Below are 26159 nucleotides of genomic sequence, written 5' to 3'. Positions count from 1 at the left end.
ATCTGGTGTCGGCTTGATGCTCACTAAGAATCCACTCTTCCACTTGTACGACATGCAGATTTGTGTTCTCCTTCTAAATTAGTGCGACGAGTGAGCTGCTGAATTAGATGATCGGTGAGCTGGCGTGATGTTACACCGTCATTTGTTTTGCAACAATCTGTCGCGTGGACCGTACGTGACATGTCACTGTCAGCAGTTTGGTGTTGTGAACGCGGGACAAAAACGGTGAGGAAGGCTTGTATTTGAGGAAAATGAGTAGCAGTCAGTTAAAAGAGCAGGCAGAGGCTGTACAAGGGGTGATGGACAGCCCACTAACAACCTCTTTATGTTTATTAGGCCACCAATGTAAGAATAACAGACACTACGGGGTGTGGGGTGGGCTTTTACGTTGTCTTGAAAAACCCACTGAATGCTGCTAAATAAAAAATAGAAACCTCTATTTTAGAAGGGTTTTCAGAACTTAGAGTGAAGTTATATAAACAAAGTGACAAAATGCAAGGGAAATGTTTAGCAGTCAACAGTCCACTGGCCACTGATGCTATGTTCATCCAGGAAGAGTAAATGCTTCAAGTTTTTGATCGGATGCAATCAGCTGAGTTTTCCTGGATACAAAAGCTTTCAAACTGATTTAAATAATAAACTGAACTTGACTGCACTTTTTCATAATAATGTTAAAAGTGGAGAGTATCAGCGTTGAATCTGTCTTCATATTTGGATTACATAGAGCTTTTTTTGTAAGTTAGTACAACTGAAATAAACTGAATTGAAGTGATTTAAACTTTTTTTTTATTTATATGAAACATCAATATTCTAGACAGATGTAAAGAACAGGGAAAAAACTACCAATTGTCTACAATTTGAAGAACTACTACGGAACTAATGGGTAGTTACCTGGTACTTACTGGGGCATACTCAGCACAGCCTTATTATGGGACTACTGCTTAGTTACCTGGGAAACACAAAATAACTAAACAGGGACTAATGTGTGGTTACCAAGGAAACAAAGATGAACTAATCAGGAACTGATATGTTGTTACCAAGGAAACAACGAGTAACTAATCAGGAACTGATATGTAGTTACCAAGGAAACAAAGGCTGTGTCGAAACGTCCGCCCTAAGCCCTAAATCCCTCAATCACTATAAAGCGGGGAGCGGGGACTATATATTGAACTCTGTTAACTGACCGTTTGGACAGATCATCACTACTTTTCGCTCCCCCCATTGGTCACGTAACCCGGCCTCCCTGCATGGTGCATGCACCATCTTTGTCGCTGCTGCCAGAACCAGACAGTGGACCTCTGTCAAAACAATCCCATGATGCTTTGCGAGGAGACTTCTTGCAACACAATCTGGGATATATCTGCTCCTCCCTCTAGTGACCATGGATGATCACTACCTTTCAAGGTGCACTGTGGGAAATTCTGGTCCACTATATTTTCATCCACTAGACAATTATTCAAAATGTCGTAACCACTATACAGTGCCCTATGTAGTGACCAGAGCGCATATCGGACACAGCCAAAGAGTAACAAGACAGGAATTAATATTTAGTTACCAAGGAAACAAAGAGTCCCTAGAGTCCCTCCATGATGTTAACGACCTAATGGGTCGTTAACATCATGGAGGATGATCATGGAGGAACTAATAAGGAATTAAAGCGTATTTAACCAGTACAGACAGTGTTAGAGGACTATTGGTTCTAGGCAGCAAAAGTAGAGTAGAAATTCTCATTGATTCTGAATAAACGCTAAACCTGTGAAGTCACAGATTGCCAAAACACAACTTTATTGAGTACCAAATTCATTCCTAGCTATTATTTTATGGCCTTTATTTAGTCAAGCTTTATATCAAGCTAATGAACTATTACTTAAATAGCTAGTGTCTGACCAATTATCCTTATTATAAAATGCATTGTAAATTATTACCACCAGACAAAGATGGATAAATTGTAGAGATAAAGTAGGGCTGGGCGATATAGAAAAAAAGCTTATCGATAAAAAAAAATGCATATTGATCGATATCGATAATTATTGAAAAGATTTGAAACCATATTTTATGTGCAGCTCTGCCTGGACTTTTTATAATATTGCTAAATTATTTAATTTTAATAAAAAACACAAACACAGACTTCGAATTAAATCTTTATTTAACCAACTTTTTTAACCATAACAGAATTGTTTTAAAGAAAAATAACTGAATAGACCTGAGTTATGTTATTAAATACTGACAAAGAATAAACTAAAGTGACCAGAAAAGTGACCAAAATAAATATAACAAATAAATAAATGCCCCCCCACCGCCGCCCCCGTTTCCTGCTTTAACCTGAGTTATTACTTTGAAGTTTCTGGCCCCTCAGCATTTTTATCTCAATTGTTAGAACTACGTGGGAAACTGCCCAGAACTGAAAATATATATACATTTTCCGAAGATTCCTCGGAGGAGAGCCGCGTCGGGGCCTACACAGCTCGTACTCCTGCGGCTGTGAGCGGCTGAGATGATAAAAAAAAGTTGGTTTCGTTATCAGACTGGTTTTCACTGGTTCCCAACACATTTTCCAGATGACTGTGGTTTGTTTTTGGTCCGACTTGCCATGAACGAAATGCTGCCAGACTGGCGAACTACAAAAACCTTTCTTTGGAACAATTTCCTCCGCCTCTCCTTGCTGCACAGCTTCATGTGCTCTGTGTTGAGGTTTGAGAGGGCGGCGCTTGGTGACGACATGCCTGGGTCCGCGATTGTGATTGGTTGGGAGGAAGCAGTGACTAGCATAAACCTACATGCTAGGATACAATGAGAAGGAAGGAAAACTGCGTTTATTTTTTATCGAACTTTTATCGACGCTCTTTTTTTCTATTGCGCCACACGTCTATCGATCGATATATATCGTTATTGAATTATCGCCCAGCCCTAAGATAAAGAGTACAGACAGATGACATACATTGTGCCTTCATTGTGTTGTCATTAAAGCAGAATGTAGTTCTTAAAAGTATTGATTTAGACTGAGATACAAAATGCCCAAGTTCTATTTTTAATTTGTATAAACCTTGTGTATTGTTTTTTTTTATCTTAAATATTTATTAAAAATGTTACTTAAAATAAACCGTTAAATACAAATAAGGTACACTGAGATTTAAAAAGAAAAACAAGTCAAAAAGTTCTTGAATACCCTAACCTCAGGCATAAAAATACTTAAGTGGGCAGAGCACAAAGTAAGCCATTTTGCTGCTGATAGCTCATAAAGCTTAACCTCAGCAAAACCACCAGCCTCCTTTTGGCTTCCTATTCTGTGATACTTAGCTGAAGCTTAGTGGGACTTGACAAGGCAATGCAGTTCTGCCCCAGTAAACAACTGCGGAGTCCTCAGTCCCAGATCAACATCCTGAACTCAATAACAAGTTGCAAGCACGCAGTTTGTCAGGGACCCATCTGGACATCAACTGAACATCGACTGAAAGCTGCACTTGTTTTTCTTTTTTTTTTTTATAGACTGTGAATTCCACCCTTGTTTGTGAGCCAATTTTAAATAATTACAAAAGCAGGGGATTTAATCAAGGACCAGCTGTCTGAAGAAATGCATGTGTGTGGTTTTTTTATGTTTGTGTGCACCGATGAGGTCCTTGCATCAAAGTGAATCGGAATATCAGAGAGGAGCAGCTATGGCAACATCTGAAGCTTTCCCTTAATATGGCAAACAAACACACACACCACCCACACACATTATCATATTGCTATATGTAGTGAGGACCGTGTGTTGATTTCCCTTGACTTTCATCGATTTTAGGTCATTTGACAATAACCATAAAACCAATTAACACATGGCATACCTAACCCTAATCCCCTAAACTCAATTTATGCATTAGTCCTACACTTAACCATTGGCAAAAAAAAGAAGTGAGGACAGCAGATTGTCCTCACTTGGGTCATCAAATCGATGGTGAAATCAGAAAGATGGCCTTCACTCCAAGGCCAAAACAGAAACACACACACACAGAAGAACGCACTGCCACATCTCCGGCACACTAAAGCAAGCCTTCACACATCCATGTCCGGATCTGGGGTTCGAGTGTTTAGAAAAACACTGTCAGCATGCGGTGATAAGAGAAGAACCATCTGCCTCACTGTTACAAATAGCTTGAACGTGTGAAAGATGCTGTGCGGTTAATGGACTCGCGCAATGTGCTATTGTCTTTTAAAATAACAAAATCTGGTGAGACGTGTGACACACTATCCATCTGTCACACTCAGCATCTATCACACCACAGATTAGCTGCTACAACTGTCTGATGAGGCTTTACTTCACCCATTGACTGCTCTAGCTTTAAAGCATTCTTAAGATTGGACCAAAGAGGAAGTAAACAGGTGAATTATATCTACTCTTGAGTGTTTTTTTTTTTTTACCCCAAATATCAAATCATCACGTTTAGTAGAAGTAAAATACTGGGAAATTCTGTGGTTTCCGAAAGGCACTTAAAATATTTACATAGCAGTCAGCGGTCCAATAATGACCAGCAAAGCTGCGAGCTACTCTGCTGGATGTATCAGCAGAACCTATGATTTAAATGCAGTGCTTTTATCCCCTAGTTTCTCAACAGATCTGCTCAGCAGTGGTAAAATAAAGGAAAATGTAATGTTTTAACTGAAAAAGCTAAACATTTTTGGGTTGAACATCAGTTTTTTTTTTAAAACAGTAGAATAAAATGACATAGTTAGATAAATGATGCCTACATGGATAAAATAAGTGTCAAAATAAATATCCACCAGTGTTGTACGAACTTAAATTGAATTTCCTTCATTTGAAGGGACTTTAAACCTTCACTTCTATTTATGTTGAGCTTTTTATTTCTGCACAGCTCTCTTAAAGACTCGCCGCACCGTTTCAATCAGGCTGAAGTCTGACTCTAATGAGACAATTGGAACATCCTAATCTTTGTTTTTTAGTCATTCAGTAGTACTTTTGCTGTGCTGTCTTTAGAATCACTATGCCGTTGATTAAACTGTTTAAGCTGAGCTTTATCACTTGGACGGATGGCCTCACATTAGACTCTAAATAAATGGTAAAAAGAATATTCAAAGTCATGAAGATGCAAAGAAATAAAAGACCAAACTATTCTGTTGTCCTGCTGTTTGTCTTTATATGCTTTGTTTGGTTTTCCTTGTACAAGGAAATGTAGTATAAGATATTTACTTTAGTGTAATCTGTCAAACAGACTGTTCTAGAATTCTTGTGGTTTTTTGAGAAAATAATTTGCTAACAATCCCTTTGCTACCTCAACGCTACTGTTAGGGCTATGTGGAAAGAGGGCTTTAAGATCATATATATTGTATACACCGGGCATCAGTCGCTGTCCTGCAGGTTTTAGAGGTTTCCTTGCTCCAGCACAGCTGATTTTAATTGAAAGCTGATTAACAGGCTTTTGCTCAACTGCAATCATTATAATCAGATGTGCTAAAGCAGGGGAAGCTCTTAAACCTGCAGGATGCCTGGTATATACTTAGAAAAAAGAAAACAGTTAAAACATAAGTGAATAAAGTTTATTTTAGCTGACAAATCATTCCCTTGAGCATTTTCCTACCTGAGAGATTCGGCCATGCGCCGTAGGTCTTCATTCTGCTGCTTAAGCCGCTCCAACTTTGCCAGGATCTTAGAGAGTTCCCTACTGGACCGCTCCGGATGCTCGCTGTCCCTCACCAAATGGCCGCCGATGTAGAAGAGGAGTGTGCCCCAAGCCAGCAGCACCAGGGTAATCCATCGCCATGAGCCTGCCCAGGGCCGCATGCTTTCACCAAGCCTAACCCAAATGTCTTGTGGTGTGCCCTTCCACCCGTCGATCCACCAGCTGGCCTGCCTGCCTTGAAGCGCACGCAAGCTCTGTTTCCCCCGTCACCAGAAATGCCACCGCATTAATCTTAGCACTGGCATCTTTGCAAGGATGACGAATGGCGGATAAGTGGGAGATGTTTGCCCTTTTCGGCTCAGGATTATCAATGGAAAGGTAAATGGTGCTTCTCCAGTGATTAGCCGGTCCTTTCTGTGTGCTAAAGCATGATGACCTGATTGTTGGCTTCACCTCTCCCCCAGCTCCGCGCTGACCAGCTGATCAAAGAGCCCTGTTTGGTGTTCCTCCAGTACGGCTGGATTGTTTTATTAAAGTTGCATTCTGTAGAGAGAAACAAAGAAAAGAGACTTACTGTAGCTGGATAACAAATGGTTTATTTTGATTTGCAAACAAGCTCAATTATTTCTTAATTCTCCTAATGCAAATAAAACCAGTCAAAGATTAGCAAAAAGGAACAATTGAACCAAAACGGAAAGACTAAAATTGCCAGTTTCGTGCAGAAGGGTGGAAAAAGCAGCCTAGGATGCTGCTGACTTGTCACTAAAGACATCTGTCTCAGCATCCCACAAGATTGATCAGCATGACACTGCGATTTGCATTTTCACAGTGATTTGCAGTCTCTTAGCTGAACTACACCTCTTTAGATACAGGACGCGGATGTACCACTTTTCTGTCTGTAGCCTCTTCCAACATTACGTACCTGCTTGTATACATGCACAATGAACTCATTGATTTACAGGAGCAACCACAATGAAATGAATGCAACCCAATCAATACATATCTCCCTGCTTATCCAATCAAGCCTAGTTAAGAGCTGCACTTACTTACTTTAAAAATGAGTACAAAAAAGAAGAGATACTTGTTTTGTGATTGACAAATTATGTTTTTTAAGGATCTGAAAAGATTTGTAGAGCATTATAACTAATAAATCATCGCATTTTTTCCTAATCTTTATATCATATAAGGAGCACCATATTGGTTGTTAATAGTAAATTGAAGGGGTTTAGAGATTTGATCAATCTAATCAGCATGGTTTATTTTCTTGTATTTTTAAACCCCAATACCCCCAAAACCCAAAACAGTCCGATCCACATTACCCGCCCATTAATTGCTGCATTTTCCAGAAAGAAAAATCCATCAAAAGTTGCTCTGATAAGCTCTGTGACAGACTGCACCAGTGTCAAGGTGATTCAGCGAGCTACCACAGCAGAGCAACAACAACAACAAAAGAAATCCAGAATCACCTCTCTCCTTCATCCCAAAGCAGCAGAGACGATGGAGATGGATGTGTGCTGGGTATATGAAGCAACCTTCGCTGTCAGCCCTCAAACAAAGCCCTGCCTGTGACCTGTGACAAGATGAAGACTGGCAGATATCTGGATACAACTGTGCAAGTCATCCTTGTGTGTGCCATCATAGCGGCACACTAGTTTCACGCCAAATATCCAAGACGTTCCTCAAGTAGCCATTGTTAGGATGAGCAATTGGCATTCTCTTTTTGTAAGCTTTTAAAACTGATTAAAATGTGTAGGGGCTCTGCAGTAATGTGGATTTGTAGGTCATAAATGGTCCTATGCTGTGAAACTTTAGGGGTCTGCTCAGGAGGGAGGGGTGAAAACTTTCCAACATGGAGCAGATGTTATCAGAGAAGGAAAAGATTATTTTCACTAAACCAGTGCGATGGTTAGTAACAGTCTGCATTATTCCTCTCTTTAAGCATGAAACACAACAAAGTGCTGAGCTGTGTTTTGTTAAGGAAAATAAGAGGCATGTGAGGATAGGACTTTACTAGATAATGCATAACTGGGACTCTACTGAAAGCCAACAAATCCTTGGCACTGCGTTTGCATAAAAATATCTCCTCTCACTACAGAAGAAAAAAGCAACTAAAAAATTGTCTGTGGATAAAGAAACTAAAAGAATCTGTTTTCATATGCAGCAATTTTTTGGGATAGAGCTAAAGAGGACCTACTTTTTCAGCATCTTCACTCAAGAGCCAAGTGTTGCTAGGTAACAAATAACAACTTCAGTGTCCTCTAATGTCCGTTTCTTTTTCTTCCCACGGTTTTATAGTTTTGGAAGGCTCAAACCCCTTCTTGATTTTGATTGTTCAGAGGAACAGAACAGTAATTGACAAGGTCAGCATTCCAATAACTCTAATAAACTGAAAGATCTGGGAATGCATGGCGGTCCACCGCATCCCAAGCGCATTGTTGTGACGATGACATTGAACGCTGTCAACCATAAATGTCATGAAATTCATAAGGAAAACTCACACCCTCAGCAATAAAAGACACTACTATATTATTGACGACTGCTTTCTTCTTATAACTGCTTCTCACCTCATTTTTTTTACTTTCACATATTAAAGTATTTTGAGACATTGGGGAATGAGGCTTAAAATGACTTTTAGGTTTAGTTTCTAACAGATGGCACATGTTGCTATGGCATCTGGGATTGGAGCATGACATAAATAAGTGATGAAATAAACAGCTCTAAAAGTTACAGAATTCGTTTGAAGCGAATTAACAACCAACAAAAAGCGTATTGCTGTCCTACGTCTTTATCCAACTTATGTCATCACACATTGCTGTAATGAACAGTAAATGGAGGAAAGCTTTAATGAATATGTTGCAACCAGGGAAGTTGTTCTAATTGAACAATTACTAACTGATTAGCATCAGTTAGTAATTGCGATATTGATCCTAGCTAGAATGCTGAATGGTAAATGGCCTGTACTTATAGGCTACGTTCACACTGCAGGCCTTGATGGTCAATTCAGATTTTTTTGTGACATCTGATTTTTTTTGCGTTGTCGTTCACATTTCCAATTATATGCGACTTGTATCTTATCTCCTGTGCGAACTGCAGTCATACAACGCAAGTGTCCTGCATGTGCAGTAAAGGACGCAATGATGTCACAGGCCAGCGTGCTCTATGTTTACGGAAGTAAAAATGGATGGTAGTGCCGGCACGCATCTAGCGGTCTTTTACAACCATAAAAACTCAATCTTTTCAATATGGTTAAACATAAATACTGCTCTCCGCATCATCATCTGCCATGGTTCTTGGTTTTCTTGCCGCTTCTGCATAGCAAGACCCAGAATAACGGCCTTTGTCGGGTATTATTGGCGTTCAGGTCGGATGGATGCGACCTGGCCGTTCACACACAGGTCGCATGTGTTTGATCCCCAAAGCCTCCTAATGGGGTTGATCAAAAGAAATAGGCTTGTGCATAAGCCTATTTCTCCTCGTCCACGCCCCGTTTAAAATGTGCTGTTCTCATAGCTCATACAAGCTTACTGTGTGTACATACAGCAGGGACTATATAGTGGACTTTATACCAAACTCAGTTAACTGACCATTCGGACAGATGATCATTGCTTTTTATACCTCGTTGGTCATGCAACCTTTCCTCCATTGCGCGGGGCCGTCACCATCTTTGTCATTAGTTGCCACTGTCGGGTAGCAACAGCCTATGGTGACAGCATTATGGGATTTGCTGCAGCTGTGACAGCAAATCACATAACGCTTTGTGAGGAGAGCACTCTGTGCAAAGCATTCTGGGATATATCTGCCTCTTCTGAAGCCTTTCTTTTTTTCTGATACACTTCGTACACACTTTTTTTCTCTTACGACCCTCGACCATTTTCAAAGAACCGCGGTGAGAAAGGTGAGCTTCAATGACTGAAACCGTAGTTTACCACAGATAAACACCTGAAAGTGGGCATGTGCAAAAATAAGATAGCTAACGGAACAAGCATGTAGGACAGCCTTATGTAAACAAATCACCAGAATGACTGACAATTAGGAGGAACACGTATTAAGATGATCCACACGGAAATAAAAGATTGTCCTCTATACCTTTAATATAGTATAAACGTTTAAGAGTGCCTAGAGTTTACACGGTATTCAAGTGATAAGGATAATGAGTCTTTTTAATGTCTAAACAGCAGACATTGACCAGAAGCACTTCTGTCCTTAATACCGAGATAGAAATTATGAAGTTTACTGTTTTTTTGCCAGTAGATGGATAAACTGCCCCTAATCTGTTTCCTTGGTTTGCTATAAACCTTAAAGCATAAAGACATTGACAGCATTTTATTTTTTGCGTATAAGTTATTATAGCTAACTAAAAACTACTGTCACATCACACACCATTTCCAAATATCATGCTGCCCTCATTTTTCTGCCCAACAAAACAATGAAAAAGATTTTTTGACATAGAATATTTGGCCAATAATCATTTCCAAACCCTAATGCAAAAATACAAATATTAGTAGTACAATCCTCTACACATTTATGACAGTAACTACTTCTAATAAAAATAAAGTAAATAAACATATTCGTGTTCAAAAGATGCACATAATTCAGGCTCAAATGTATATTCAGTTTCTAAATGAAGGCCATTTGTACCAAAGGAACATGAGAGCAATTATTAAAAGCAGTCAGTGCCTTCAGAAAATGAGCAAAGATTGTTCTACAGTCCCTTTTCATCAGGCCTTTCAGTTTAGCTTTGCTTTGATGTAGAGGCACAGGAGAGGGGAAACACATTTTCTAAAGTTTCAGATAGCTGGGTTTTTATAATTAAAAGAACCAAAAGATATCTATTGAGCACTGTGTCCGCAGAAAGTAACCCGATTAAAGGGAAAATGTTGCTCCGCAATGATACTCTACTACAATTTGTTCCACTGATGAAAATCTGTGAGAGTAATATTACACTATAGATTTGAGCATATTCTAAACCCTCTCACATCTGCCCTTCAGTCAAATGAACAGAAGGGTATACATTATTAATAGAAATGTTAATAATGTCAGTTAAATAAATAAGAGTTCCCTTCAGTGGGGACAATTATTTAAGTTGGACAGTGTAACAGAGTTGCTGACAGAGGGATTTTATGGAACTTTTCTTCTTTATTTCTTTAAATCGTCAGCCTGAAAGTAATGCAGAGACATGAATGCCAGCGCTTAGCAGTAATGGACAGGATGAAATATGTTTCCCTTTAAACATGCAGCCTCGCTTCTTAATAAATGGCAGTGATAAGGAAGGTTGTGCTGTTCATAAACACAAGCTTTGTCTGCACCTGCTGTACCCCAGCTCACCAAAGCTTTCTCTTAACCTTGAGTTTCCGATAACATTATTATGTCACAGAGTACCCTTTACAGTCTGAGGTGTATGTGTGACACCATAGGGAGGACTGTTGGCACTGCCACAAAATGGAGCAGAGTAAGAAAAGTTAAAGAAGCCTGGGGGGGTTAGGAGGACTGACCTGCTTCTGTGGATGTTGGTTATTTTTTTTAGTGTGACTTAGGCCAAAGTAAGGGTCATTTATCTGCAGCCCTGGTCCCCAGACAATAAGAACTGAGATGAGGTTCAATACTGAATTATGCATGCAGCTTGGCTAAGGGCGGCTTCTATTACACCAACACAGCAACTCGGCTTCCAGGACAATGGGAAGGGTGCATCACCCATATTGCACATTTTATCAATAAACGTATTTAAGAATAGAGGAGTGTCTCCTTCAACTCACTCTGAAATGCATTTATTTATATACAATATATACTCAGTTCTCATTTCTGCTCTTTTAGAAGATTTTATATGTGCAAGGCTACAGGCAACCCTAAGGGGATATGTTGCACTATGTGATGCATGTCATCGTATATAGCAAGGTAAAGAGAGACACATGACCGTGCTTGCACAACAGGAGCAAGATCAAAAAATGTATGCGGAGCAGAGTTGGGGAAGGGAGGGAGGGTCATTTGAAGAAAAGAAAAAAAAAACATGAACCTGTTGGACTCAAACGTGCATATTCACATGCATATATATATACATGACACTTGAATATTAATATTCGGACGAAACCCGAAGTGAGCCATGATTGAGAAGCAGATGGATTTCTACTGATAACGTCACATTATTCCAAACCATTTAGAGTTTTCCAGTGCACCCGTCTGAGACATTTGGTTGTCCTTATCAGCCTATGTCATACAATGCAGGGGAAACTTTGTTTGGACAACGGAGAAGAAAAAACATTACCAACAAAAATGTCAAGTCTAGCGGCAGTTTTTATCTATAACATAGCATGCAATGGTCTCTGCTGAGCAGGCACCTTTTTGAAGAAAAAAAAACAAAAAAACAAAAACAGGCCATGAAGTTGTAATTATTGCTCATACTCATGTAACTGAAAGCAAAGTCCTTTACAGTAACAGCTGCCAAAGATCCTTTGTACAGCAACCTCTTCCATTCTTAAAATACTTTATTCTAAAGAGCAAATGTTAGGAGTTAAAGCAAAAAAAGGCATGCTACTTAAAAACTATTCATTTAAGAAATACAGAAAAAATAATAGCTATCATGTTACTGTGAAGCAGCTGTAAGCCCCCTTTGCATGAGGTTAAATTACACTTCTCAAAGTCTAGCAGGGTTCCTACAGCATAAGGCAAGTTAAATTCAAGACTTTTTAATGCAACTTGAAATAAAAATTTAAGACCAAATTCAAAAGAAACACAAAAAAAAAATCTTTTTTGCAGCTATTTTTCTTTGTATCGTTTTCTTAGTATGTTTGATTTGATGATAAGTGGAGGCGTTGCAGAGACAAGGGTGGAATAAAACTAAGAAATACCGGCTGTTTCTGGGTAACTCGATTTTGACGCTTTGTGTTTCGTGCTTCGCATGTGCGACTCCTCTGCCTTAATTCCCATCTTTCCGAGCTTGAATGACTTCTTGCACAAAATACATCGTGCCTCACGTATGTTCCCTGGTACTGGTTTAAGCCATGGAGAAAACTTTTGGCTGGATAGCCAATTTTCTTTACATTTACACTTGCTCATATTTTCCAGACAAAAAGTTAATGGCGCATCTCCCAAATGTCCCGGCTGCAACAACGATTTTATTGGTTCCGCTATCGAGACGGAACCAATAATGGCGAGCCGTTATTTTCGTTAAATAAAAAAAAAAGGTCAATTTTAGTGTTTTATTTAGATTACAAAAATAAATCATAATAAAAATAATCCTATTTATAATGTTTTAAAAATTAAGACCTAGGAAAGACTGATTTAAGACATTTTAATACCAATTAAGGCCTTAGTTTTATTTTTGAAGAATCCAATGCCTTTTAAGACTTTTTAAGGACCCGCGGGAACCCTGTCTAGTCAAAATGTCCAGACAGAAACAAAGGTCTCTCTAGAATAATGACCATTTGCGTATGACACTGCCTGGAAACAGAATTATATAAACAGCTCTAGTTTGTTACGATCAAGTTGTTTATCTGAATGGCAGACGGTATTTATAAGGATTCTCGGTTTGTTTAATTAAAGTCAATAATCTGCATAATAATCTGAGATTAATAAAATATTTATTTTGGTTAATATAAAGCCCTTGTCATGTTTTGTGCTCTGTGCAATTTGCCTTCTCAAAAACTCATCTAACAACAACAAAAATAACTCATCTGTGTAACTTGAGAGGGTCAGATTCATTACTGATGGATCATGTGACCCATGGGTCAAATAAGTTAAAAGAAGGCAGGATATATAATATATAATCTGTTAAGAGGCAGTAATTGTAGCTAAACTAATTTTCATATTTATTACAACTAACAAGTCTCTCTGTAGTCTAAAGTGGCTGTTTTGTAAATTAAAGTGTTTTTAAATCAATAGTTACGTATTGTACAATAACAGTACTCTACTTCTGATTGGCTGATAATTCCCTTGACGTGATTTCTACCCTAAAATAAAAAAAACAAACTTATGCAGCTGAGTTCACTGATGCTCTCCGAAGTAAAAAAAGTATCAAAGTCGTGCTCAATACGAGGTCAGAAAGGATTTATCTACCTTTTTAGATCACCGTGTTAAAGGCATTTTTTTTTTTAGTAATTAACGCAGTGTTAAAATAAAGTTAGAAAGGTGCTGAAGGTCTTAATTAGCCTTCATACACAATATGAAGAATCCCTTCACTTGGGTTTAGTGGATCATCTTGAAATATTTAATAACTTTAATGAATGTTTAATTCCAATTAATTTTGTTTTTGTTAAATGCCTGACAGTAAATATTTTTACTTAATTACTGTTCAGTAGATTAACCATACAACTTCCCGATTCTTATAGTAATTGGCTCAAAATGAGTTTCCTAAAGTTTTAGTTCACATATTTAATCAACGGCAAAAGAAAGAAATGCATATTTTCCCCTTCATTTTGCTCTTGAACAGATTATAAATCTGAAATTTAAAGCATTTATGAACATTATTTTACTTTAGCAATATTTAAAACTGTTAACAATAGGGATGCGCAGCATTAATATCATTATCAGCTCATTTCTCAGCATATAGATCTGGCTGATCAGTAGAACTGGGTCGATATAATAAATGATATTTATTTCCATCTAGATGCCATTTTTGTTTCAGGAGGGAACGGGATGTTATGTAACAGTAAATGTAATGGAGCTCAGGCTATATGATCTGGATAAATATTGGTTATCGGCCATAATGGAAATATTAATATTGGATAGTGATACATGTATCACATTGGTGCATCCCTAGTTAATAATCCCTAATTAGTGTTTGGCTTATGTAGCTAAACAAATATATACCAATGTTTTTTATTTTACTGTTTCTATCCAAGTCCAAAACATGGTAATCCGAGTTTAACTTTTGAGTAAATATGAATACTAGCGATTGTATGACTCACTCAGCTGCAGACTGCTGCCACTCCCAAAGCTGCCATTTACTTCTCTGCTGGTTTTATGCTGAGATGCAGAGGTACTTTTAGCATTTTTGGGGTGCCCTTGGTGTTTTATATGCAAGCATGTGCCAGAGAGAAAGAGATAGAGTATGAGAGTGAGAGAGAGAGAGAGAGAGAGAATGCATGCATGGGTGTGGGAGTAGCAAAAGCTGGGTACAGCTGACTGCACACACATTCAGGCATCCACCCTCACACATCGTAGAGTGGTAAATATTTCATGAGCTGCTGTTTACTTCCCAACATTTCTAAGCTGAATGTGCAGTAGTCCATTAACTTAAGCTAAAAGGCGAAGAGAAAGCTGGGCATGAGGACAAGCATGAGGGAAAGAGGAGAAAATAGATTGATGGAAAGCCAGAGGACTAAAGGGCATGACGGCCAAATAAATGCAATGAATTTCAATTCAGACATATGGAAGAAGAGACCCGCAGAAAACATATTTGAAATCCCAGTCATGTCTTCGCTGTGGGTATATTATGTAGCAATTTTGTAATTGCAAACAAACTACATATACTGCAGTTTTCATTTATAGACTGATTACCATACTGCATTATTTTGTGTCCTTGCATGTCACAATTTAATATTTGATAAATTGGTAATTTGTTGGGTACTAAATGGCTTGTTGGCTTAGCTGGAATACAGCCACAGTGGTTAAAAGCCTAAAATAAATAGGTCTACTTAATTGAGTTAAATCAGTTACAGAATTCCATATTCCAGTATTGGCACCTGTGTTGCGATATGATACAACACGATACTTGGGTAACAATACGATAATATCAAAGTGCTGCAATATCACTATATTTGTGCTACTTTAAGCAGCTATCAAAATGGAATATATAGATTAAAAAAGCAATTGCTGTATATTTTCATCAGAATTCTTGTTGAGTCCTGTGAAAAGGTGCTACGCCGCACAGCAAAAGGGCTCCACAGCACTATCTACCAGATTAACACTGCAGAGGTAGACCCTTTTTTTTATTTTATCGATATTAGGAACGGAAAAGATCGATATTATATTGGGAAGACAAAAATCGTAATATATTGCCAAATCATTTTTTCCCACATCCCTAGAATTTCATTTGATCAGTCTAGAACTTCTCTGCTGGGAGACAAATATTCCTCATCTGTGTTTAATCAAGTTTATAAATCAATATGTGTTTTGAATAGGACCTCAGTTTTATGTTGGTTTTCAGATAAAGACCCTGATGTTTTTTTAAGCTAAATGCTAACTCCCATTACTAATTGTTTGAGCAACATTTCAGCTTCTAACGTCCTACCAAGCTATTTGTCTAAATTTTTTTAAACCCTTGGTGTGGCTTGCAAAACATGTGTTGTCCTGTTTAAATTAAGGTGGAACAATTTGGCCTGAAATCAAATAGCAATAATTTCTAATCAATATTGCGTTTGTAATTTTAATTTGATTTTCCTTAGCACCAACCACAAGCATGTGCTTTAGTCCAGGGTTTGTTTTGGTACCTTACTGCAACCTTTGAGTCAAAAAGTGCATACTTCTACTTGCATGCATTGATCTACACGCTAGCTGCAAGTCTCTCTCTATCCTTCTGTGTGTGTAAAACCCACTTTAAATGTACTACCGCCACCTAAAGGTCTGCAGGGATAGATTTAGCGTCTTATTCCGGTTAAATGTTAAATGAAAAATGCGTTTTTCTAAATTGTGATAATATTAATAATCCAATTATTTGTCTAGCCCTAGTTTAAATCCAGATTGTTTTTGGGGGGTTTTTTGCAGTGAAAAAATAAAAGCTTTCTACAAAACAAGGAGTCTCACTGTGACAGCTCTGTTAAGATGGCAGGTGTTTGGGGAAAACTCACAAGAGACCAGAACTCAGTAAATGATGACACTCAAAGAAAAGCCCTACCTTTTTTTAAGCTGGAAAACCACCTATTTCTCTGCACACGTTTTTGTGAATAAGTGATTTTTTTGTTTATTTTTCCAGTTACAAACATGCAAGAACCAAAACAACGAACATGTCTCCAAAACTAACTGAAAAGGTTTAGACTGAAGCCAAGGCTTATGAAGACAACAATGCTTAAAGATCTAGTCAACCCATCAACAAAAGACTGAATTAAACTGTTACACAAAAAAAGACAAATATATGTTATAATAAACCATTTATTTTAAAATTTGAAATTACTTTTAACAAGACTTTCTTTTTTTTTCTTCTTTTTTTACTGTTTTTGAAAACAATAAAGAGAAAGACTCATCTTGAGCTCATGAGTATTTTATGACACTGATTATCAACAAGTCATATGAAAATCAAGGTTAAATTCAGTTCGGAGTAAAAACACCAGCTGGAGTTATTATATTGTACCTTAAGAGTTACAGAGTTACAAGTCAAAATATGTCATCTGTTTTAATTCAGATATTGGTGTGAGACTCAGTATAGGCATATGCCCGTTCATTCAGCAGGAAAAGGAGTTCTTATACTGTAACATTTGGGAAGTCCAAGATTGGTATGTAGGGCAAAATTCAATGACATGGACCCAAGAGCTTCAGTGCTTGGCCAGCCAGGAAATGCTTGAAAAATACCCAAATGATTTGGTGGCCCACTTAAGGTACCTGACCCAAAATGCATTAGCACAAACAAAAAGGCAACCAATGGGTTTACACAATGGAGGTTTTTCTGGGTATAAAAAAATAAATAAATGAAAAAACAATAATGTACCTGTCCTAATGTGACACTAATTCATCTACAATTTAGAAAGATCACAGCTATATGAATTTCTTTCCATTATACATGGTTAATTGCAAGATTATTCTATATACTTCTACATGAAAGATTCCCTTCATTCAATAAAATGTGAGATTTTTATAGCGGTTTTATCTCTCTGAAGGTAAAATTAATCTTAATTAAAGTCTATTTGCCAAATAGATTTAATGAGCTATATCGGCTGATAAACAACAAGACCCAAAACTGAGAGTAATGTAAGCCTTGGAGACCATTTAAATGTTACCATTTAACTTCTTAAAGAGGAAATGGTATAATCAAATAAGGATAAGCTAAAGTCAATTATTTCCCCTCTCTTTTCAAGAAGTATGCACAGAGACCGTCTTTCATTTTCATGAACGAACTGTGTGTGCTTTTGCTTCCACTAAAGCACTTAAGCTGCTCCACTTCATCACAACTTTGGGATTAAGACTCCTCAAAGTGGCTAAAGGTCTCGGAGAAGTTCTAGCCGTGCCATAGCTTGGCCCGCTCCAGCTTGGCGTTCAGAATCACAGCCAAACGCTCTTCTTCAAGGTTATCTCTGTGGAAAATTCGCTGACAGCAGGATACACATGGACTCACGTCCCCAGGGTGACACTTAGATAGGCACTCATGCATACATGCACCCACACACACCTCACTGGCCAAGTGGTGGGGGTGTGATGTGGCTCACTTGTGCCAGCAGTGTATTCAAACAGGTTTTAATTGCCACAGAGGGACATAATTAGCAGTTGAAAACACCTATCACTCCTCTGCTTTATTACTTTTTATGTCCACGTAAAAAATGTGGAGTAGGGAGGGTTTACAACTGCCGGCCCAATCTACCTTCTGAAGAGTGAAGGTGGCTCTCAGACCTGAGCCAAGCCAAGGTCGGCATTATAAATCCTCTGTGTCAGGGAGGGTGATGAACTAGCTCTGCAATAGCCCGTGCATTTGGGTTTGAGAGAGAGGAACTTACAGAGCACAAGTCAATGACATTCAAGTGGTTGCATGTATCAAGCCTACAGCAAGAGACGGGACCTTGAGTGTCAGTGTTTGTGTAGTGATGGGTTGTTTGCAGAGACATTCAAAATCGATCATTTACTCTATGCGCAGCCCAACTGCAGGCTGCAAAGAACCTTGACCACTGTTACGTGAGAGCAAAAATCATAAATTCAGGGTCTGAGTAACTCCTCTACCTCTAGCTATATTGCTGCTGGGACCCACATGCATTTACTGTCCGTTCCGGTTTCTTTATCACATAATGAGTCCCAAAGACGACTGACCCTTCACGGCCTGGGGTGCCAGGGACAAGCTAAAGAGAGAGGAGGGTGAAAGAGCTTGCAGTGACCACATGCAGCGAGTGCCAACCTTCATCTGGTCACTTAAACCAGGCTTCCTAGACATTTTCTTATGGCAAAAATCCATTTTACCCAAACTATAAATTACAGAACATTAAACCTTAATTTTTATTTACATAGCTAGGCATTCCCTGCTTAAACATGGCATATATTTCTGGACTTTAAATATGTAACATGCAACATGACTAGAAGGAAAAGAAAGAATGTATAGACAGAAGGATTGATGGCTGAATGAAAAGGTCAACAGGGCATTGGAGAGTTTATCAGACAGATGGCCTAAAATATTTAAGATAATAAAATAAGAACTAAAAATATTATTCAGAAGAAAGCTGTAAGTGGTGAAACCAAATAAAGTCCCTATGAGAAACAGAAATAAATATGTTCTAGACAGCTTTAGAGACCAAAATTTGTATTATTTTGTGTTTTGGTGGATGTTTGACCTTTAAAAGACAAAATATACTATTCTCCCTATGCTGTAACACTGTACAGCATGCAGGTTTTTTTTTTTGATTTTCTTATTATTCCTGCCTCTTTAAGACCCTGGCAGAAGGTTTAATTGGTCCTGATGGATTTAAAATGGCAGAATGGAAGAAAGATAAATTCTTGCAGTCTGAGGCGTGCCAAAGTTGACACAAGGCAGTCATAATGAAAGGTGGTTTCATGGCAATGACATCAATTCCAAGAAGAGAGGACAAGACTACAAATGAGATGCTTCTGGCTTGGTCTTTAATAGAGGGACATCTTTTTGGAAGGAATAACCCAGAAGCATTACACAACCACTTTATCATATCCATTGTAGATTTAACAAGGAGGTTAAAGTATGACTATACTTGAAAGCTAACCAAATAAAATGTTTATGACTAAGGATGAGCAATATATTTATGTCATTTATAACAGTTTTTTTTTTCCTTTTCTGTTAAACTTTTCGGTATTGGCCCAACAGGTCAAACTGAACCAGAATATAAATAACAGTTTTATGGTGGGACTGGCCAAAAGTAATACACAGTTCATGTCTTTTTCAAAGTTTCCCAGTTTGAGAGTTCTTTGCAACGTTACTGGTAGGTGTTTTCTCGATTAAACTTCTTAATTTCTGAAGCGATACAGATATAACAACTTTACAAATTGTTTTATACCAATATTCCCAATATGATATTAGCATGAATAATACCAGCTTCTTTTACTTATTTTATACTGTAAGAAGTTAGCAACGGCTTGATCAAGTAATAATACTAAAGCAGAGAACTAAAGTCAACAAAAAAAAGTTTAAAAACAACTGACCCATGTAACATTAACCAATGAGTTACAGGAACTTAACAGAAGCAGAGCGTTTCTATCAGCATAAAATATCAGAGATTATAGATTCCAGGCGATAATGTTTTTTTGGCTAATATCAGACCGATAAAGGATATTAATATTAGGGGTGAAGAAAAAAATTGATATGAGCTCAAATCGCGTTTCTAACATTTAAAGATTCAGAATCGATTCTGGTTTTCTTTAAAAACTTTTTTTTTTGTGGGTGCGGATGTGCCTTATCAGGCACCGTAGTGTTTGGCTAAACCAATGAGGCATGCAAGCGTTAGCCTATCAGGCTACAGAGTGGTGTGTAGTGTTGTGTGAGCTACTGTGTTTGTTGCCGCTTAAGTATGGAGGACGGAGAAAAAGAAATTCAACCGCCTCCGCAGTCCTTAAAAGCAACCATTTGGAAACACTTTGGATTGTACCTTCAACCCGGCCCGGGTAAGAAAGGGCTTGACATGACTCATGCGATTTGCAGAGATTGTAACGGTAAAGTTAAGTATTTCGGGAGTACTTCAAATCCCCGTTCTCATCTCGAAAGACATCGCCCAGAGTAGAATTTACCTTTTGGTGTTTACATTATTGCAATAGGTAAATAAAACATTTACAATTATAAAGTCTTTATAAATGTATTCTTCTTTCCTGCCAGCAGACTGGAATAGATCCTGAGAATCGTTTTGAATCGTAAATTAATTTTTCTGAATCAAATTGTTTGGATTTAAAAGAATCGGGGGAAAAAAATCGAATTGTGACGCCAAGAATCGATTCTAACTCGAATCGTGGGAATCCCAAAGATTCACAGCCCTAATTAATATTGGATCAGGACGTACCTAATTATTGTTAACCTGCCTCATTTTTTCCCCGGTCTTTATGAATTTGTGTGTTAACATACGTTCTCTTGAGAAGAATACGTACAATCAATAAATTAAAGACAGATATACCCTATGTATAAATTAGATGAACTGATTTCTCCTAGTTGTAGTAGGGGTCAGTCTTTATTTTTTATTGTCAAGAAAACCGATTTCTCTTACATGAGTTCAAAAGCATTTTGTATCTAGTAATGGTGTCACATATAAACTCCCAATAAAAGACAATGCAGTATATGTTTGCAATGTGACAAAATATTACTATTTTAGTAGGCCTTTAAAGAATGAGCTGCAAACAGGAACGGAAAAAAAAAGAAACCAGGAAGTGAAATACAGCGGGAACAAACAAAATGAATGTGTATGGGCTTAAAGCAGGTGGTTAAAGAACACCAGCCACAGAGCGAGACGTACAGAAAAATTGCTGTGATCTTCTCTCACAATCTCCCAATAAGAGCAAGGATTGACGAGGACGAGGGTGGGGGGGGGAGTCAGTCTCTAGGCTCTTGTGCAATAAGTTACGTTTCCAGCACAATAAGCAGCATGCCCCACTGCTGAACATTTCATAGCCCTCGCATCTTCTGCGGCCGAATTTACAGCCAGCGGTTAACTCCCATTATGCTCTGGCTCAGGGCAAATGTAGCACCGCCCTGCAACAATTCAAAGCTCTCTCTCTGAGGTTTGAGTTGTGAAGCAAAGATGACCGGGGCTGGAAAGGAAAAGAAAAGATAAAGAGAAGAGAGCTTTGGCAGACAAGCAGCTGTGGAAGAGGAAGACTAAAAACAGGGAAGAGAGCAAAGGACACAGCTCAGGCATGTAGAGGCAGACAAAAGAAGAAAAAGAGTTCTAGAAACATGCAGAGCTGGAAAATAATAAAGAGGCAAGGAAGGAAAAGAGAAGACTGGGTGAGGACTAATGAGAAGAAACATGAGATGCATTAGACTCATCACATTTTGCTATATAACTTCCCATCATTTTCCCCTACTGGACATTTAATACGCTGACCATAAATCTAATCATTGCAAACACCTATTCAGCCTAAATTCTGGCTTTCACATAGGCAGGGAAATATAAATTTGCTGCCACCTTACCATACTGGTAATTGTGAGACAACCTTTCTGGAGTTTGCGTAAGCTAAACCGTTCTGTAGTAAAAACAAAACACTTTCCTGCATTTTGAAATGTCACCACATTAAGGAAATATATGACTGCAAATGAAAATATTATTGCGGTTTCATCTATTTTGGGAGTGGGGAGTTGAGCAGCAGACAGGACATCACCAACAAGAAAAACGTAGCAGGGGCTTTGTATTTCTGTCAGCTTCACCCTTTCTTTTCAGATTCCAGAGATATCCAAGAGAGATGAAACAAAAACTGAGCATCAGCTCGACCTTCAACCAGTGGTCTGTCTGAAATGTGCTTTTGATAAATCGTCAGCCGCCATAAATAACAAGCAGACTGTGAAATTAATCATTTACAAGTGTAGATGAGAGATTTTCCCGCTTGCCCTTATGTGAACGCTTCTTTGCGGGTGTTCTACCATTTTAAAATGTTTTCTTCTTTATTTTGCACCATGCCTCCTCTGAACTCAATTTCCTCTAATTCGTCCTCATTCAATTTGGTTAGAGCTTGGCATTTAAACCTCAATCCAGTGGGACCTGAGGGGAACAGATTTGGCTAAGCTTGTAATAAATTTTCTAATTTAATCAGTTTAGGTAAGGATTATTTAAAAATGTTTGAATAGTCTTATGTAAATTACACAATAAGAGATTACGTTTTAATTTATAGGTACAGCACGCTTACAAAAGTATCAAAGGTCTTTTAACTCTTATGTATTGGTCACATTACAACCACATCCTTTAAGCATTTTATCTGGATTTCATGTACCAGACCAGCAAAAAAGTAATGAATTATTGTGGGAAAGGTTTTTGAGGCATTTCAAGAAATAGTTTTAAGTCCTCCTAACACATGAATTTACTTCAAACTAAACCATCGACAGACCAAACTAAGGCAACAGCAACAGGAATTTAGCTTATAAATGTCAAAAATAGCAATATGTTAAGGTTGGGAATAAACAAAGGCTGCATTATAGAGATGCACGATATAATCGGCCCCCTATCGGCCTTAAAACTGAATATCGGATATCGGACACCCCACCGATATTTAACCCGATCAGCTTCTGAGTTTCTAAAGTCTAAAAAAAAAAAAAAAAAAAAAAAATACTACTTCTTCTTCTTCCTCAAAAACTTATTTTTTACAGACTTAAAAACTTCTAAAGACGAGGGAAAAAATATTGATACATTAAAATATCACAATATCTTCATATGCTGATATATTGCCATTTAAAAACACCATATCAATCTCTTTTACTAATGAAATATTGCTATATGTCATCGTTCTGCTACGAAATCCCCCGAAAATTTACGAAATTTTGCCATATTTTTATATGTTGATATATTGACGCGGTATCGATCTATTTTACTAACAAAATCTCACAAGAATTTGCAAAACATCACGAGAATGTGTAACAGAACGATGAAATTTCACGAGATTTTAAAAGTAAAACAGATCGATACCGCGTTTTTAAAAATCAATTTGATATCAGCATATGAAAATATATTTGAGTATATTATTTTTCAAAGTGTCAGAAATGGATAACAAAACTGCTATATTCAATGACTACTTATTTTTGTCCAGCTTTAACATCAGTATCGATATCGGCTACATGAGTTTTAAAATATCGGCATATCGGATATCGGCCAAAATCCCAATATCGTGCATCCCTACTGCATTATATTGGGAAATCCATAAATGCTTATCCCGTATATTATTACAATAAAGATAACCCCCAGTGCAGACAGGCCATGCACATGTTTTCCACCTGTCAATACAATACACCTTTAGAGGCTGGTGTCAAGTAGCTGCAGGCCCCTGTATCAGGTGTATTAATTAAGAGCATTAAGACTACATTCCATAGCTCCACTATGCTGCTGTCATGTAAAGCATAATTTGTGACTTTTCATTTTTTATTGGACTGTAATCTCAGATAATTAATAATGAATTATCAGACTTGTGCCCTTATACTTTAAATATACTGAATACCATTTTTTTCTTCTTATTGTCCTCACTATTATTTGGTGGCTTTAATATCGCAGTCACTAAAATCCCCATTTAAATGGCCAGATAGCATTAACACATTGGTGCTTTAATACATATTGCATCGATTCAGTCTTTTCTAATTCTAATACACCATATATTGGTATTGCAAGGACAACATCCGTTAAACATAATGTGTAGCTCTGATCCAAAGTAGTCTACAGCGATAGTGTAATGTGCATTTTTGCTCTTCTGTGTGTAGCATTTCTAATTTAGGCTGAAAGTTCAGCATCAATTTCCCACTTGAGCCTAGGTGAATATCCATGTCTGTGGGTTTGGTAAGTTATAAAAAAAGTTTAAAGCTTAGGATAGTGAATAAAATAATTAAGCCTGCTTTAAGATTCTCAACAAATGTATCCCAGGTTTGTATGGAAGGCTACTGGTTCTTCATTATACTGTTAGTTCTCTACATTCTTCAACAAACACTCGCAGCTTTCAACAGCTGTATTTATATGAAGAATACATTTCAGTAGTAAGGTAACCTTTAAGGCCAACATGATGAAAAGGGTTTTATTTAAGGATATCAGGTAAAATGATTTGGAAATGGATTTGAAATCTCAGTTTTTCTATGTATTATTTTCCTTCAACCTCATAGACATGTACTATATTTTCTCTGGTGAATCTAAAATCACAATAAACAATATCGAGGCTTGCAGTTTGAAAAGACGAACATGTTAAAAATAGTTTCATTAAATATGTTTACAAAGCCCTCAAGCTAATCAGGCATCAGTTATAGTGGTCTGGACATAACCTCCTTCCATCTCTGATTATTTAAGCACATTTCCAAGCGATATATTTTGACACTTCAGAAGCAAATGTTGTCTCTCCAATTGTCTCTTCATTTCCTTTCATCTTTGTTAAAGTGTTCCACCTTTTTTTATGCGTTTGCTGCATCAGTCTGCATACATCATAAGCCGTATTGACAGACCGCCACGTCCCCGTCAGGTTATGTTTTCTGCTTCAGATCCATACTCGTGCGTATGCATGACTTAACCTCCGTCTCTTCCACTCCGCCTCTACGTCTGCCATTGTATGCATCTGCTCAACCCATCAGCTTCCACTTGGATGATTCTTTCCACTCCATGTGACCTGTTTGTAAGTCGTTAGTAGTTAATGCATATATTATGTAACTGTTTCCTTGTGCAGGCCTTTTTTTTTTTTGTTAACGTAGAGATGATTTGCTTTGACTGGTTCAAGAAGAGTTTATTCTGGTGTAGCAGTAAAACAATCCTGTCATCAGACTAAAGCATTTCTGCTTGACTGGAGACACTAATCAGATTCACTATGTTCAGCCTTGACTTTCATGAACTGCTTATATCATTGGTTGTTAGTGTAATGAAACTGACAATTACGGGACACAGCAGACATTCCCTCTGCGGCTTTTCAAAACCAGCTCTTTTTTTTTTTATCCTTGGTATATTCACTTGTGTTTGGCCAAAAATAGCTCAACTCTGCATCCCACAGCTGGACAAGAGTGAAAGGTTGCAGAGTCAAAAAGAGGGAAAAAAATGCTTCATCTCAAGTATGTTAAGCTTTTTTACACATAAAGAAAAGAAAACAATCCTCTGTTGTCTCCACTGACCCCTGAGAAACCCGCCACCATCTTGCTAAATTCAAGAATCTGTTGCTGAAATTGGGGAGTGTTGGACTAGAGGTTAGAGCAGTGAGCTTGTGCTCTGAGAAGGTTGCAAGAACCTGGTTCGATCCCCAAAGCAAACACTCTGGGTCTCAGAGCAAGACCCTTAACCCCTGAGTGCTCCCAAGGCGACACACAGTGGCAGCCCACTGTAGTAAGTTAATTTCTCCATTGTGAGATAAATAAAGTTGCACATCTTTTTTACTTTCTAAATCAAAATTTGCAAACAGCTATCCCGAAAACTTGAGGCTTGCAGAGTCCGGCTGAAGCAATCACACTTACAAACAAAATTCCTTTTGTACTAACAAGAATAAAAAAATATTTTTATGAGTCACAGCAAACAGATAAATCTCTCCAGTCCTCCTTTTCCATCCAGAGCAGGCCCCACATAGGCCTTATTAGAACACGGGAAAGCCAAAGCAGAAGTTTACTCAACGTGACTTGGTAAAAGCTGAAAGTGAAGAGAGAAAGATCAAACATTTCTTCCACTGCTGGCAGAACATCGCAATCCAGCTGGGAGCAGCTGCATCCTTGCTTCAACACGCTGGCACCCGTACAGTTGGGAGGATCAGTCGAGG

At 38.0% G+C, this 26159-nt stretch overlaps 1 protein-coding gene across 2 annotated transcripts in view; it reads right to left on the bottom strand.

Annotated features, from left to right (window-relative positions):
- The window catches only part of fut8b (fucosyltransferase 8b (alpha (1,6) fucosyltransferase)), a 154497-nt gene that overhangs the window by 72227 nt on the left and 56111 nt on the right, over positions 1 to 26159 (bottom strand). The window contains exon 2 of one of the 2 annotated variants that reach the window (XM_038267620.1): positions 5574 to 6158. In XM_038267620.1, the coding sequence (XP_038123548.1) occupies positions 5574 to 5776 (203 nt within the window). In that variant the 5' untranslated portion in view covers positions 5777 to 6158. Of the gene's footprint in view, positions 1 to 5573; positions 6159 to 26159 lie in introns of those variants that run through there. The other variant, XM_038267619.1, reaches the window with a different exon arrangement.

Source organism: Cyprinodon tularosa, unplaced genomic scaffold, assembly GCF_016077235.1.
Source record: "Cyprinodon tularosa strain WSP-4 unplaced genomic scaffold, ASM1607723v1 ctg68, whole genome shotgun sequence".
NCBI classification, from domain to species: domain Eukaryota; kingdom Metazoa; phylum Chordata; class Actinopteri; order Cyprinodontiformes; family Cyprinodontidae; genus Cyprinodon; species Cyprinodon tularosa.
This window is presented reverse-complemented; position numbering and strand designations above follow the sequence as displayed.